The sequence below is a fragment of the Protobothrops mucrosquamatus genome, unplaced genomic scaffold (genome assembly GCF_001527695.2).
Source record: "Protobothrops mucrosquamatus isolate PMUCROS unplaced genomic scaffold, P.Mucros_1.0 scaffold1795, whole genome shotgun sequence".
Lineage (NCBI taxonomy): Eukaryota > Metazoa > Chordata > Lepidosauria > Squamata > Viperidae > Protobothrops > Protobothrops mucrosquamatus.
Genome location: NW_015387933.1, coordinates 1 through 14,059, shown reverse-complemented (window position 1 = coordinate 14,059; position 14,059 = coordinate 1). Strand labels below are relative to the sequence as shown.

At 35.2% G+C, this 14,059-nt stretch overlaps 1 protein-coding gene across 1 annotated transcript in view; it reads right to left on the bottom strand.

Moving 5' to 3' along the window:
* SMCHD1 (structural maintenance of chromosomes flexible hinge domain containing 1) overlaps window positions 1-13,656 on the bottom strand; it is a 73,316-nt gene extending 59,660 nt beyond the window's left edge. Inside the window, exons 1-12 of the mRNA XM_015823194.2 lie at window positions 13,436-13,656; window positions 9,993-10,068; window positions 7,229-7,390; window positions 6,497-6,579; window positions 6,282-6,412; window positions 4,688-4,802; window positions 4,161-4,280; window positions 3,811-3,974; window positions 3,343-3,436; window positions 2,270-2,471; window positions 690-828; window positions 421-604 (exon numbers count right to left, since the gene is read on the bottom strand). Of these exons, the coding sequence (XP_015678680.1) occupies window positions 421-604; window positions 690-828; window positions 2,270-2,471; window positions 3,343-3,436; window positions 3,811-3,974; window positions 4,161-4,280; window positions 4,688-4,802; window positions 6,282-6,412; window positions 6,497-6,579; window positions 7,229-7,390; window positions 9,993-10,068; window positions 13,436-13,600 (1,635 nt within the window). The 5' untranslated portion in view covers window positions 13,601-13,656. The remainder of the gene's footprint in view (window positions 1-420; window positions 605-689; window positions 829-2,269; window positions 2,472-3,342; window positions 3,437-3,810; window positions 3,975-4,160; window positions 4,281-4,687; window positions 4,803-6,281; window positions 6,413-6,496; window positions 6,580-7,228; window positions 7,391-9,992; window positions 10,069-13,435) is intronic.
* Between the last annotated feature and the right edge of the window lie 403 nt (window positions 13,657-14,059).

The following is a 14,059-nucleotide window of genomic DNA, read 5'->3' as shown; positions in this document are numbered from 1 at the left end:
ATTATTATTATTATTATTATTATTATTATTATTATTGAGCTGTAGGTTTAAATACACGATAATGTGATCCAATAGTAATTTATCACCTTAATACTTTTTTCTGATGTGATATTCTGAGCAAAGGCAGGAAGTTAGATAAAGATATCTTTAAATTTCACAATGCCCTCAACCAAACATCTTTGAGTATTGTGGCAAGAATAAGGGTAAGTTGATGTATTATTTCTACTGTAGTTATAAGAATGTTAGGGACCAACAAAAGGTGCTTTATCAAGGTCCCTTCAAATCTCAGGCTGTCCTGAAACTGCAATAGCTTGTCTTTTCTTACTATATAAAAGCACAAACTGTGATAAAATTTATTAGATCTAATTATTTTCTAAAGGAGTGTATACAGTATTAGCAAACAAATAGGTTAAATATTACCTGTCCATTGACAATTCTTGTAAAAATTGTACTTCTATCTTTTAACCTTAATTCCAAATCCGTGAAAGTCAGTTTGTTTGTGCTGACTTCAAACTTGTCATTTGTAAATAATACACCAGATATTCTGTTGTAGCATTCAACTGGAACGAGCCCTCTCTTTTTAGGCAAAGCACACCATTCAAAACTTGGGAGAAAAAGACAACATTTAGAAACACAGAAAGAAAAATATGTATCTATATGTATAAACTTTAGAACTAATACAAACTTACTCTGCTACAGTTGTATATGGGATTAATCTTCCATTCCAAAAACATTCAAAAATAGCTTTTTTCCCTCTGGCTCCTTTTTCTCTTGTATAACATTCCTCTTCTTCACTTTCTTCTTCTTCATCATCAGCATCTTTGAATCCTAAATTTAAAAGTTATTTTCATATCATTGTATGTAGAAATGCAAAATAGAAGAGTTTTCCAAATTATGGAAATCAAGTGCAAATTGGATGCCCACTTAAAATTTCTCTTCAAAAATTGCTAGTGACATTAATTTCTAATACAATCAAAGGATAAGTTTATATATAAGGAGAGTATTACATAACTATATTTGGTTCCTATAATTAAATTGTGTATCTTAGCCAAGGTTTTGGCTTGATAAAGTTGGGTACTCTTTCTTTAGAGTCCAATGTATTATTAAGCAAGTATCATACATCCAATAGCTGTGGCTGGCTGTTAAAAACTGTCAGCCTTGCAAGGTCTCGACAAGAAGCCCAAGCAGATAAACTAATCCGTCTTTATTGTAAGGTTACGTTAGCAGAATCTTGCCAAACTGAAATTATTTCTCTCCTTTTCTCTTTTTAGACTCTGAAAAATGAGGAGGAGTCCTTCTGAAATGCTTTCCGTGCACCTGTGGACTGAACTGCTTGACCATTATCTTGGCTGCAAGTCTGCCTCCTCATTCTCACATGCCATCACACCTTTACTATCACTGGAGTCTTTTTTTTTCTTTAACATTGCAATCCCTCTGAACAAGGGATCTCTCTAAGAAGTTTGTTACCATCATCGAATTTTTTTATTGATTTGGAGATTTCTCCCCATCCCCTGCTCCTTTCTTGTCTGAATTTTTAGACTGAATGTGCATTCATTCTATTTAAAGGACAAAAAGAAATCTATACCTAACTAAATTAAGGATGGGTGAGCTAGCAGCTGAATCACACTTCATTCTATAAAATTGGTTTGAAATGTAGCTTATTAATCTATGATTCATGGAAAGTTATATAAATAATTATAATTATCACACAAAAACCTTCACAGAAAACAATCCTACTCCCCCAACTGCTTATGTACAGGTGAAACTCAAAAAATTAGAATATCATGAGTCTATCTCATATATTAGGTTCACCTTTTAAGTTGCATTACTGAAATAAATGAACTTTTGCACGATATTCTAATTTTTCGAGTTTCACCTGTATTTATTTATTAAATTCATTTGCCACCTATCTCACTGTCGTGTGACTCTGTAAGGCTTACAATCTGATAAAATAATTAAAACTAACTTTAATTAATTGTTTAAAATAGTAAGACAATGAATACATTAAAATAACAAAGAAATAGCTAAGATAGTGGCAGGTATACAATAGAGTGGAGGTTCCTAGATTATGGAAGAAAAGATGGCACAATATATATTTAATATAGTTCCAATATATTCTTGAAACATAGTTGTCCTTCAATACAGGCATTTTACAATGTCCCCCTAATGCTAGACTGTGTAATATTTAAAATCATTGGAACATGATCAAATTTATCATAATTATTAGTATGTGAATGAGAAACAGCATTTCTCCCTAGCAATTACTCACTTGAAGGATCTTCAGGATAGGTTTCTTTCTCATATAAGAAAGGATGGTAACGTATAATTCCTTCCACTATACCATCTCTTTCAACACGAGCCTTGAACTCAAAACTATCTGCTGCTGTATTTATATATAAAGTCTGCATATCATCCTCGATTTCTCTAAGATTCACAACCTGAGGTGTCTTCCCCTTTTCAAACAGTGAAATCTAAACAGATAACAAGTGTTAGTTTCTCTGTCTATGAATTTCTTGACAAAGGTATCACTAATAATAAAAAGCAAGAAAGATTAAATTAAATACCACAAATTATTTTTAAAAATTTGAATTTGATAACCAATATTTCAAAGAACTGTTAGATAATCATATATTTATGACATGTTATTAATGGACTGGATCCCCAAAATGCACTTTTTTAAACATGCAAGTACTACAGGTAGTGCGCAACTTACAACCACAATTAGGACTGGAACATCTGTTATTAAGTGATATGGTCATTAAGAGAACAGCACCCAGTTTTATGATCTTTTTTTGCCAGTTGTTAAGACAATCTGGCTTTTCCATTTACTCTGCTTGTTGGAAGCTCCCTGAAAACATCATAAATGGTGATTACACGATCCCAAGATACTGCAACTGTTTTAAATACATGCTGGTTGCCAAGTACCTGAATTTTGGTCATGTGACCACAAGGACACTACAATGGTTGTCAAGTGTGAGGAGTGGTTGTTATGTCACTTTTTTCAGTGCCACAACTTTGAATGATCATTAAGTGAATGGTCATAAATTGTGAACTTTATGTACAATGTCTTCTAACTCTCTTTTCTATCATGACCAAAAAACTGCATTTATATGGCATCCGTTAACCCAAATTCTCAGACCTGGTTACAATAAAAAGAAAATATATTCCAAACATTGATAATATCCTAAATCAACGGAGGGATTTTGGAGAGATGTATTGGTGGCTAGTCTATGGCGGAAGAACATGAAAATGCTCCATTCGTCGCTAATACGGCTTAAGGTGATATAGAACAAGTAAAATGAGTATATTCATTGATTTACTTCCAATATTGAGAGATCCTACCTCAATAACCATATTATTGAAAACTTTTTCTTTCTTCCTTGGCAAATTAGTGCAGTTTCCGTTTGGTCCATGGATATAGTAATGATATATGTGTCTGTAATCATAAAATTCATTAACCAAACTGTAAAATAAATAAGCACTGCAGGATTTTTTAAAAGGCCAGTGAATACTTTAAAGATATAAAACAAAATACAACTTGTATCTAGAAGCCAGAAAGATAATATATAAATTCAAGGTTCCTGGCTGTTAATAAAAATATTCCCACTCCATAACATTTCAACTAAAAGCAAAACAACAAAGATAGAATAAAACAAAAACCTTCCTTCTATTATCTAATATTCTAGAATACTACATATTGTATGATGCAGTTTCTAGGTTTAGAAGTACAGGGGAAAAAGTCCTAAGTATGCTAAGATATAAGACTCATCAATCAACATACTTGAAAGGTAAGAGACATAAGATACTTACGTTAACTGCCTTGTCCAACTGTCAAAATTATTTTTAAGGTATTGTATATTTTCAGGCTTCATTTCAGTAATAATAACGGCAGTAAAACTTTCTTTGTCTTTCTCTTCCATAATAAGCTTGCGCAGAAATCGCTCATCATCAACAATGTGGGAAAAATCAGATAGCTATTGGAATTTTAAAAAAAAAATACATTAGACAAGGAATGATACTGATTAACTTTCACTCAGGAAAATAAAGTTATGGGTTCTCAAAAATACATTGGTTTCCTAAATCCTAGAAGCTTTTAAATGTGAAAGGACTGTTTCAAAGGTGGATATAATCCAATTATTAAAATACTATTATTGTGTTACCTTTCTATTTCTTATATATCCGCTATATACAGGTTCTTTGTTTCTTTCTTTCTTTTCAAAATCTTCTTTTGAAAGGATAAGTTCACGAACATCTTGAGAATTTGCAGGTTTGCTTATCATCTAATTTTTTTTTAAAAAAAATACAAAGTTACATTGGAAGCAATTCTAGCAGCAACTATCAAGATACAGGAAATTTACATCACCAAAATTGAACTGAAGATTATGTACTTTCTCAAATATAACACCTCAATGGACCATTCTATGAAATATAAAAACATAGCAAGAGAAAGACTTATTACCCTATACCAGCAACACAGGTCTCACACAAATACAGCAGATATGTGATTTCAATAGTTGTCATTGAAATCTTCTTTACCATCCCTCAGCAAATACAGCCTAGTAAACTCTGTCTTCTACTACAAACTGGCCCATTCCCCATGTATTCACAATCAGTTCCATTGAAGAAGCAGGATCTGCTAAGTCAATTACTAATCTAGGTTAATTAAGCAATATTAGGCGTTACTTACTCTAACAGTCTGTCCAACAAAAAACACAGCTTGTTTACCACCAACTCCAAAATACGATATATCACTGTTTAAGCTGCGAGGTACTATTTGAGTATGTACATATCCTGAATGATCACTGATACAAAAAAAAAAACGAAAAGAAAAAAAACTGTTAAGTGTACAGATGTTATTAAATGAAATTAAACACAATAATAATGACAATGCTTTGGAGTGATAAAAACAGATATATAAATTTTGTGAAATATACTTTGTTATCTACATTTTAAAATACATTTACTATATATTTCTAGAAGTGTTCGGGAACATCACAATATTTTATGGAAACCAAAAATGGAAGAATAAAAATCTTTTTAGCCTAAAGATATACTCTGTTAATATGCTCTGTCCAAAGTTGACAAGGGGCATGATTGATGATGTCACAACATAACCAGAGTGAGCTGGCAATTTTAAACTTTTGTGTTTTGGGGACAGTTTATTGGCAAAATGGATGATTTAACATATTCATTTTGCCTCTTAAGCTCTCATGATAAAAAGTAACCAAATCTGTTTTTGTTAGGGATAAAACTTAAACCACACATTTGCCCCCCACCCCAACTCTGCAATCCTTTCCCTGCAAAAAGTCTGGGCGAACAATTTTGGTCCTTCTCATTTTGGTGAATGAGTACCAGGGAACCACATGTACCCTGCATGCACTAATTGCCTACCTCTGTCCCACAGTATTTCACAGGATTGAAACAAATATGAGTATGAAAATATCTTTGTATTTATAAGTTAGAAGATGTACAGAAATCAATGTGCAGATTGATTCAAAAGTATAAGATAAACTCTGAAATATCAAAATGTATTTGAACTTTCATTTGGATTTCTGAACGTTTAGAAATAACAGAAAAAGCTGGATCACAAACAAGTGTTCGTAGACTTTGTTGTATTGTGTAGGAGAAGGAATGACACAATCTAGGGGTGGAGTTAAAAGGGGAATCAGCCTAGAATCCCTATGTAGCCACAAGGAGAATAGGTCCATTCCCCTCACCTTTGAATTCTGTGGACTCTTATCTAACTCCTAGCAGGTATTAACCATTAATTAAGAAGCTATCTGTGCATAACCTGTTTAGCAATAAATCAGTTTAATTGATCTTCACATGTAATACCTGGTCATTTGCACCTGACATTTTGAGACCATTCTTGAACTAAAAATTAAGCTAATCCACAATTAGTTGGGCATGTGTTTCATAGATCTTTATTTTTTATTTTATTTATTAAATTTGTTTGCCATCCATCTCACACGGTGACTCTGGGTAGCTTACAATGTTAAAAATAATAAAATAATACAAAAAACATGTATATAATAAAAATAAAATGCTATAAAATACAAATTATTTACTATAATTAAAAGATAGGGAGGAAAGATTATATTGGGTCTCAATAAAATATATAGAGATTGCATCAATAGATATATTTACAATTGCCACAAGAAATGTTCATTATCCCAAATTACTAGACTGTTATTGTACGTGAAAATGTATGTAATATGTTGCGTATGATTCAACGCATACATTTAATATTTTAACATAAACTGAGATTAGAATGTTCCAACCTTTCTATATTGTCTTGTCGTCTAAACTTTGACAGTCGATATATAGCCCAATTGTTTAATTGTGCAGAAGTCATGCCTCTTCCATTATCAATCACAGCAACAGCTGGTTTTCCTTGAGTATCATCAAAGAACTGTTACAGAAAAAAGCAGCAAGATATGAAAGCACAAGAATAAAATAAGTCTGTAAAACATTTCAAAATTATTTGATATCTTACCAGTTTTAATTGGATGCACCGAACTCCAGAATTTTGAGAAGTAGCTGATAAGGAGTTATCAATCAATTCTGCAAGTGCAAAAGCTAAATAAAAAGAAAATGTTTCCATGAATTATCATTACTGGAAAAAAAATTAAAATACAAATGTTTACTCTGCTTCCAAAAGAATATTTTTAATTAGACTAGAAATCTATGCATTTATAACTGAAATCATGTTCCTTGGGGTCCCCTTTCCACTGTAAAGACTAAAAGAGGTAATAAATGCTACTGTATCTTTCACTCCATGAGAAAAGTCTATTTTTTAAGTCTTCTGCCAAATTGTCTGATCACAGCAAATTTGACTTATTTATTGTGCAACAGATCATGGGAATTCATCCTAGAGTTAGTGAAAAACGCTGAAGATTTTCCCCACCCCAAACTCAAAATTCCCTAATTGGAAATAGATGATGAATGAACTAGAAGTAAAACATATCTGAAATAAATAAAACTATTTTTTTAAAAAACTGCAAACTGCAGGATGTGTCAAGTTTAGTAAAGTATTTGACAAGGGTGGTCTAGCAAGATGACTTAACTATAATGAGAATAAAAAGAAATCTACTATTTCACGGAAAAAGAAAACCTTCCATTCATTCTGCCATTTTTAAGGATAATATTTAAAATAATAGCACTTGATTAAACAATCAAAACACAATGCATTGACTTCCAGATGTACTGTTAATATTTAAATACTTACGAAGAGGATTTTGGCCTTCGCTGGCATAGTATTCATATATTCCACTTTTCACAAGTGTGTCATAATGTGGCAAAAACTCAATGCACTCCTTTGTTGCTGAAGTGAGCAACTGATCAACTCTCTGTAGTAAGTAGAGAGTCATGTTGTCTTTAACAATTTGACCTAAAAGATACATATGGAACTTTAAATAAGGAAAAATTTATTTTCTGTACTAATTTCTTAAAATGTGAATGCTTGTTTCCAATACTGCTTTATAACCTGCCAGTTGCCCTATTACCACATATTACTGCCTCATTCACATTTAAAGTGATCTCAGTCACATTTTTCTCCTCCATTTCCAAAATAGTTTTCTGTTGTATCACCTTAAATGCAAGTCGTCGCCAACTTACAACCATTCATTTAGTGACCATTCAAAGTTACAGTGGCACTGAAAAAAGTGACTGGCAACCGGTTCTTCCTCTTTTGACCATCACAGCACCCCCCTCAGTCACATGATCAACAGTCGGCTGCTTGGCAACTGGCATGGATTTACAACAGTTGCAGCGTCCAAGTCATGTGATTGTCGTTCATGATCTTCCCAGTTGGTGTTCAACAAGCAAAGTCAAATGGGGGAGGCTAGATTTGCTTAACAACCACGATTCACTTAACAATTGCAATGAATCCCTTAACAACTATAGCAAAAAAGGTCGTAAAATTGGGCACTCACTTAAGCACCATCTTGCTTAAGGATGGAAATTCTGGTCTCAAATGTGGTCAAAAGCCAAGGACTACCTGTATTCCTGCTCTTGGGATGAGCCCTTCAGCTACTAGGCTGATCCCTGCAATTCACCTGCTACTTTGCAGAAAGACGGGCCCTTCAATCTAAGCCAATGCTTACCACCCACTCTGGTATTTTCTATATCTCCCATTAATAATAGACTTTGCATAGCACTGTTGGTGTGTTATTTGCTTAGCATGTAGGACAGCGGTGTCAAACTGCCGGCCCATGGGCCGGACGCATCATCCTGAAGCCGCACCCACCCCATTGCTGGCAATGGCAAAACCGGCCTGATACGTTGCGCGACGTCACGTGACGTCACGAGTTTGACATGTCTGATGTAGGAGGTTGCTGGTTCAAAACAAGGCAGATTTTTAATTATGCTGATAGTCCTTATTCCTGACAATTCACTCAGTGATTGTTGCGAGTTACAACACTGGAAAAACAGATATAATATGTAATTGGTCTTTGAAGTTTGGGCTGTCACAGCAACCCCATAGTCATATGATTGTGATTTTAGTGAATGGCATCCAGTACACATTTATGGAGGTTGCAACATCCCAGATTAACATGATCTCCATTTGTGACCTTCAGAGCAAGCATTGTCAATGGGGAAAAGCTGGCAGGAAATCTCAAGTCGCAGTCATAGGATGTCATGCTTAACAACCAATGGTGATTCATTTAACAATTGCAGCTGGAACTGAGAAACTGATGCTAAAAGTCAAGTGTGTCATGATTCACTTTACACCACATAGGTTATTGAAGGGGTTGATAGTTTCAGTTGTGGTTGGTAAGTGAGGGATACCTGTAATTGTTCTTTTCTTGAGCAGTTTTGGAAGGTTTTTTTTTTAAAAATGTGTAGGACTTTATAGTAAACTGTTTTACTTAACCTTTGTCACCTCTTCAAGATAGGCAAGGTCAGAAAACAGAGCAAGGATTTCAGGAATGCTACTCTATTCTTGGATATAAACCAATTGTGAAAGCTTACCAGACTATCAGTTAGCCCGCTTTTATTACTTTTGACCGAATTACTTTTGGTTTCTTTTCTTTTTCCCAAGACTGAAATGTCTTTTATTTTCTTTTAATAATTATTGCATTCTTTCATCAAGATTACTTCTACATTTTTTTAAAAAGCCAGGAGAAAAATACCTTTTTATCTGGATTTTAACTGGCAATTTTCACTATGCTATTCTAGAATATCCAACATAATTCTAACATTGTCTTTAAAATAAAAAATTACCTTGAGCTTGTTGAATAAATTCTTGTAAAATTATTTTTAGTCCATTCACTAAAATAATTTAAACAATTTATAGCCATTATTGATATTGGTCTATAATTCCTGGCCTAATAAAAGCTTATCTTTCTTACTTATTAATGCTATATTTGTGTCTTTCCAAGTCTCAGGCTGTAAAATCAACACTGATAAAATGCTTTTCATATTGCCATATTATCCATTAATATAGTATCTCCCAGTTGAAGTTACAATACCTTTTTCTTTTCTAAATGATATGCTAATAGTTTCCCTGGTTTATTTGCAAATTCAATTTTTTTTTTTTGCTTTACATAATTCATTTTTATTTCCATTCTTTTACTGTTAACATTAGCAACTATCGTTGTAAAAGTTTAATTTGATAAAGAGACATTTAATTTCTTTGGGAATTTGTCATTTTTTTAAATCTCATTTTGAATTGAGCATGATATTGCATAAAATATCCTCTCATAAAAGCTTTATTTGCATCCCAAACCATTCCTGTCAATGCTCATACTGAGATTAATTTTTTTAAAATCTAATTTTCAATTCTCATACCATGATTATGAAATGTTTTGAAGTCCTGATCATGTTCCATATTCTTAGTGTTTTTTAAGTTCAAAACCAAAACAATCTTTTAAGAAAAATGCTAGTTGTTCCAAGACAAACATTGATGAAGCATAGTAGCAAAACTTTAATATTTAATTCATAGTACCTTGGTATAAAAATGATTTGTCATATAAATACAGTATACTTACCAAAGTTTTCATTTGTTATTTCTTTTCTAGCAGTTGTTGTGATAACAAAAGTTTCTTTGGAGGAAATATCAAATACCTATAAGTACAAGGTAAATCTCTAAGATTAATAGATTAATAGAAAGATTGGGGTTCAGGTATTTAAAAACATTAAAGAATATCTTGTTGGAATCCTGATACAATAAATATTTCCTGCAATAGCTTTTCAGATTTCTTTGGCTTGATACCCAGATTCTACAGAGACAGATCTTCTGGTTACTTATAACTAATATAAAAAAAGTCAGTGTAAACTTCTTTGATTATAAAAAAGCTGTTGATTGAATTGACTATGTCAAGCTATGGAATATCCTCAGGAAAATAAGAATTCCAGAACACTTCATTATTCTGTAGAAATCTACACAAAGGACAAGAAGTCAGAATCTGGAGAGAAAATGACAAAACATATTGACTCCAGATTGGCAAAAAAGTGAGACAAGACTGTATGCTTTTTCTTTATATATTCAATCTATACTCTGAATATATATTAAGAAAAGCTGGATTACAAAATAAGCATGATTTTAAAATTGGAGGAAGAAATATCAATAGTCATTGCTACTGTATGCTGATGATGCTACTCTCATAGTTATTACTATCTCCTGGAGATCAATATAATTGAAATCACATTGGATAACTATTGTGGCAAATCAGAAAAATACAGAAGAATGAAAGAAACTATGTAACTATGCAATCTACAAAATCAACTGTGCTCCATTGCAACATGTGGGATAAACATCTCATCAATTAAAAACCAGGATCCACGAACACCGGCTGGCAGTCAAACTCCACGATCCCAAATCCTTAATGTCTACACACACCAACAGCAAACAGCACCAGTTCAATTGGAGCAATACAAAAATCATCAGTCACGCTACCACCCTCCACGTTCGTGAGTTCATTGAAGCCTGGCACTCCGCCAGCAATTCCATCAACAGACATATTGACCTACAACCAGCCTACAATCCCTCAGAATCCAAATCAACCGCACAGCCAACCAGAGACAGCACCGACCCTCAACCAACCCACACAAGCCCCCCTTCCACCAGTTCACCTCCCAATGACCCTGACCTGATGTAATCTCCCCATCACAAGACCCATCACAGACCCTCACTTGACACAACCACACCTGAAGTCCTTATAAACAGAAGAACATTGACGTCCCCTAAACTCTGCTGAAGATGTTACCTTCAGAAACCAATCCACAACTCAGAGAACAACCCTTCACCCTCAAATATTTTTTCCTCTCCTAAACCGGTAGCAGATATTACATAAGGCCCATATAAAGGGACTTGGCATAGTGTGCCATCTGTATCTCTTTGTTCTGAAATATTTCTAAGGATATTTCTGAGCTGGAAGAATTCTGCAAGAAATAATAGGACAAAATTTTATTTATTAAATGTATATGCTGTCCATCTTTCTGTCCGAGGCGGCTTACAAAATTAATTTATTTTATTAAATGTTTATGTCACCCATCTCCCCTATAAGGTGACTCTGGGCAGTTTACAAGCTAGTATTATGGAAAAAACTGAATGAAAAAAACAAGAGACAGCAATACAAAGCAATACTTCTTACTTTAAGACAGAGGTCCCCAACCTTTTGACCACCAGGGACCAGTTCTGTGGAGAAGAGGTTTTTACTGCCTGCATCCCGTGGATAGGGCTTTGTTTGTTTGTGCGGCCCAGTTTCTGGCATGCCGCAGCTCGGTGCTAGTCCACAGACCAGGGGGTTGGGGACCCCTGCTTTAAGTTTCAGAGGTTTATTTCAACAATAATTTGAAACATAAGCAAACATCATCACATCACTTACATTAGCAACTCATTGCAATGAGGTCCAATTACATAGCAGATCCAACAAGGATGGCTATTGGCCAGTGGCAAATCAATCAGCCCCTGCCCCAATCTCTTATACCCTTTCCTATCCTAAAACCGCAGACAAATGGTTAGCAATCTTACACTTCTGCTGACTTTCCGCTGACCCTCTGCTGAGTAACTTTCCACATACTCATGTACATTGCACCCGCATCTATCAGTTACTTTCAGTTCCCTATTTCTTACAGTTCCAGTCCTTATGTTCTAAATATATTTGAAACAAGCAAGCTTAGCAAAATCATATTAAGTACGGTTGCAATTTAGATTACAAATAGTTCTTTCGGATTGTAAAACTGAGCATAGCACAAACTTTGGTTCAATACTTTTCCATGAGGCCTGATTTAGTTCACCTGGGCCTAAACCTTGCATAGAAGAACAATAGCCAATATTTTCATTTTCCACACTATAAAATAAGTTATAAAATAAGTTATAAAATAATTAAAATATTAAAACACTAAAATTACCCAGATTATGATTACGATTATAAAACTATGCTGAAAATTTCAGAAGAAAAAATATTGTTAGTTGGCTATAAGAAACACATGGAAACTATTATTTCTGCCAAGAGAGCCAGTTTGGCGTAGCAGTTAAGGAACCAAGCTAGAAACTAGAAACTAGCTAGAAACTGTGAGTTCTATTCCTGCCTCAGGCACAAAGTCAGCTCAGTAACTTTGGCCAGTCATTCTCTCTCAGTCCTAGGAAGAAGGCAGTGACAAATCACTTCTGAAATCTTGCCAAGAAAAAGTAAACTTACTTGAGTCAATACTAACTCAAAGACATTTCCCCAAAAAATTCTGCCAAAAGACATGTTACAAAAGACTGACTCACTTAGGTATCCAAGCGTCTGCCTAAGTCATATTCACATATTCATATTCTGTAAACTGCACAGATACAAGTCCTATACGCTCAATCTGCAGAAAGATTTCATTTTAGTTTTTTACAATGTAGAGACTGAATCTGCTTCCTTACATTTAGGAATTTACTGAACCGCAGTTTTACCACGCGTGAGTAAACGTTTAAATACACGTCTGACTTAATGCTATGACAGCTGAGCTAGGCTGTAACAAAACGGGGTTTTTTTTAAATGACATTTGCATGTCAGCCGTTTTAAATTATTATTTTTACTGTTAAGAGCCTAACAAGAACAAATTTTATTATCACGTGATGGAAAAAATACCGATGATGATACAATCAATACGATTCCCGCCGCCCAACCTAAGCAGCCTAATAGCACGCAGGAAGCATACAGTGTTTCAAATTTATTTAGTAAACGGTTTCTTAAATCGTTACTGGGATACAGGAAAAAAAAATAACATAGCAGCTTTGCATTTTCTTTCTGCTACCGCTGGCTTTCTAGCTTGACCGTTCCTGTCCCTTTCCAAAAGCTCCTATTCTGCTTCCAGGTGCGCTGCGTGATGTGGCAGAATAAAAGAAGCGCGAGGGTGGGGAAGGCGACGAGGGGGGAGGATGTTGCTGGCGAAACCAGAGGCGCCGCTCCATGAACGACGACGCGTTTTAATACGCCTCCCTCCCTTACGTTACCTGGCGGACGGCCTTACGGAAGCCCCCATAGTTTTCCTGCTGACATGGAAGGACTTTTGCGGCGTTATTTGACTGGTCCCGACGCCGGTCGTACACGAAGACACTTAGGAGTGTGCCGTCGGTGTTTTCCTTCCGCCACTGCCACGTTGCACCCTCGTCCACCATCCTCGCCGGCCGCGCTGCTGGCGGAACGCAGCAGATTGTTTCGTTTCAGCGGAGGAAAAGGACGGGGGGCCGCTGGGGACAAAGAGGCGCGGCCTGCATAATGTCGGAAAACGGGGGGAAAGGGTGGGAGGAGCGAAGGAAGGCAAACTAAACAGGCGAGGCAAAAAGGAAGAGGAGCGGCGGGGAAACGAAAGTGATCGCAGGAGTTCCGATTTCTTGGCAGAAAACAGTGGTCGGAGAAGAAAAACGCCCGTTTTGTTTCGGAGTGAAACTTGCGGGAAAAGCGCCACTCCCCTAACGAACACATAATTGAGAATGCAAGCGGCCGTTCTGTGATGCACGTCATAGGAGAGGGAAGAATTGTCCTTGGAGCCAAGGAAAATAAGAAACAAAAACTATCTTTCTCCGGGTGCCTTGAACCATTCAGTTAGGGTCGAGGGAATAACGTTGTTTTTTTTT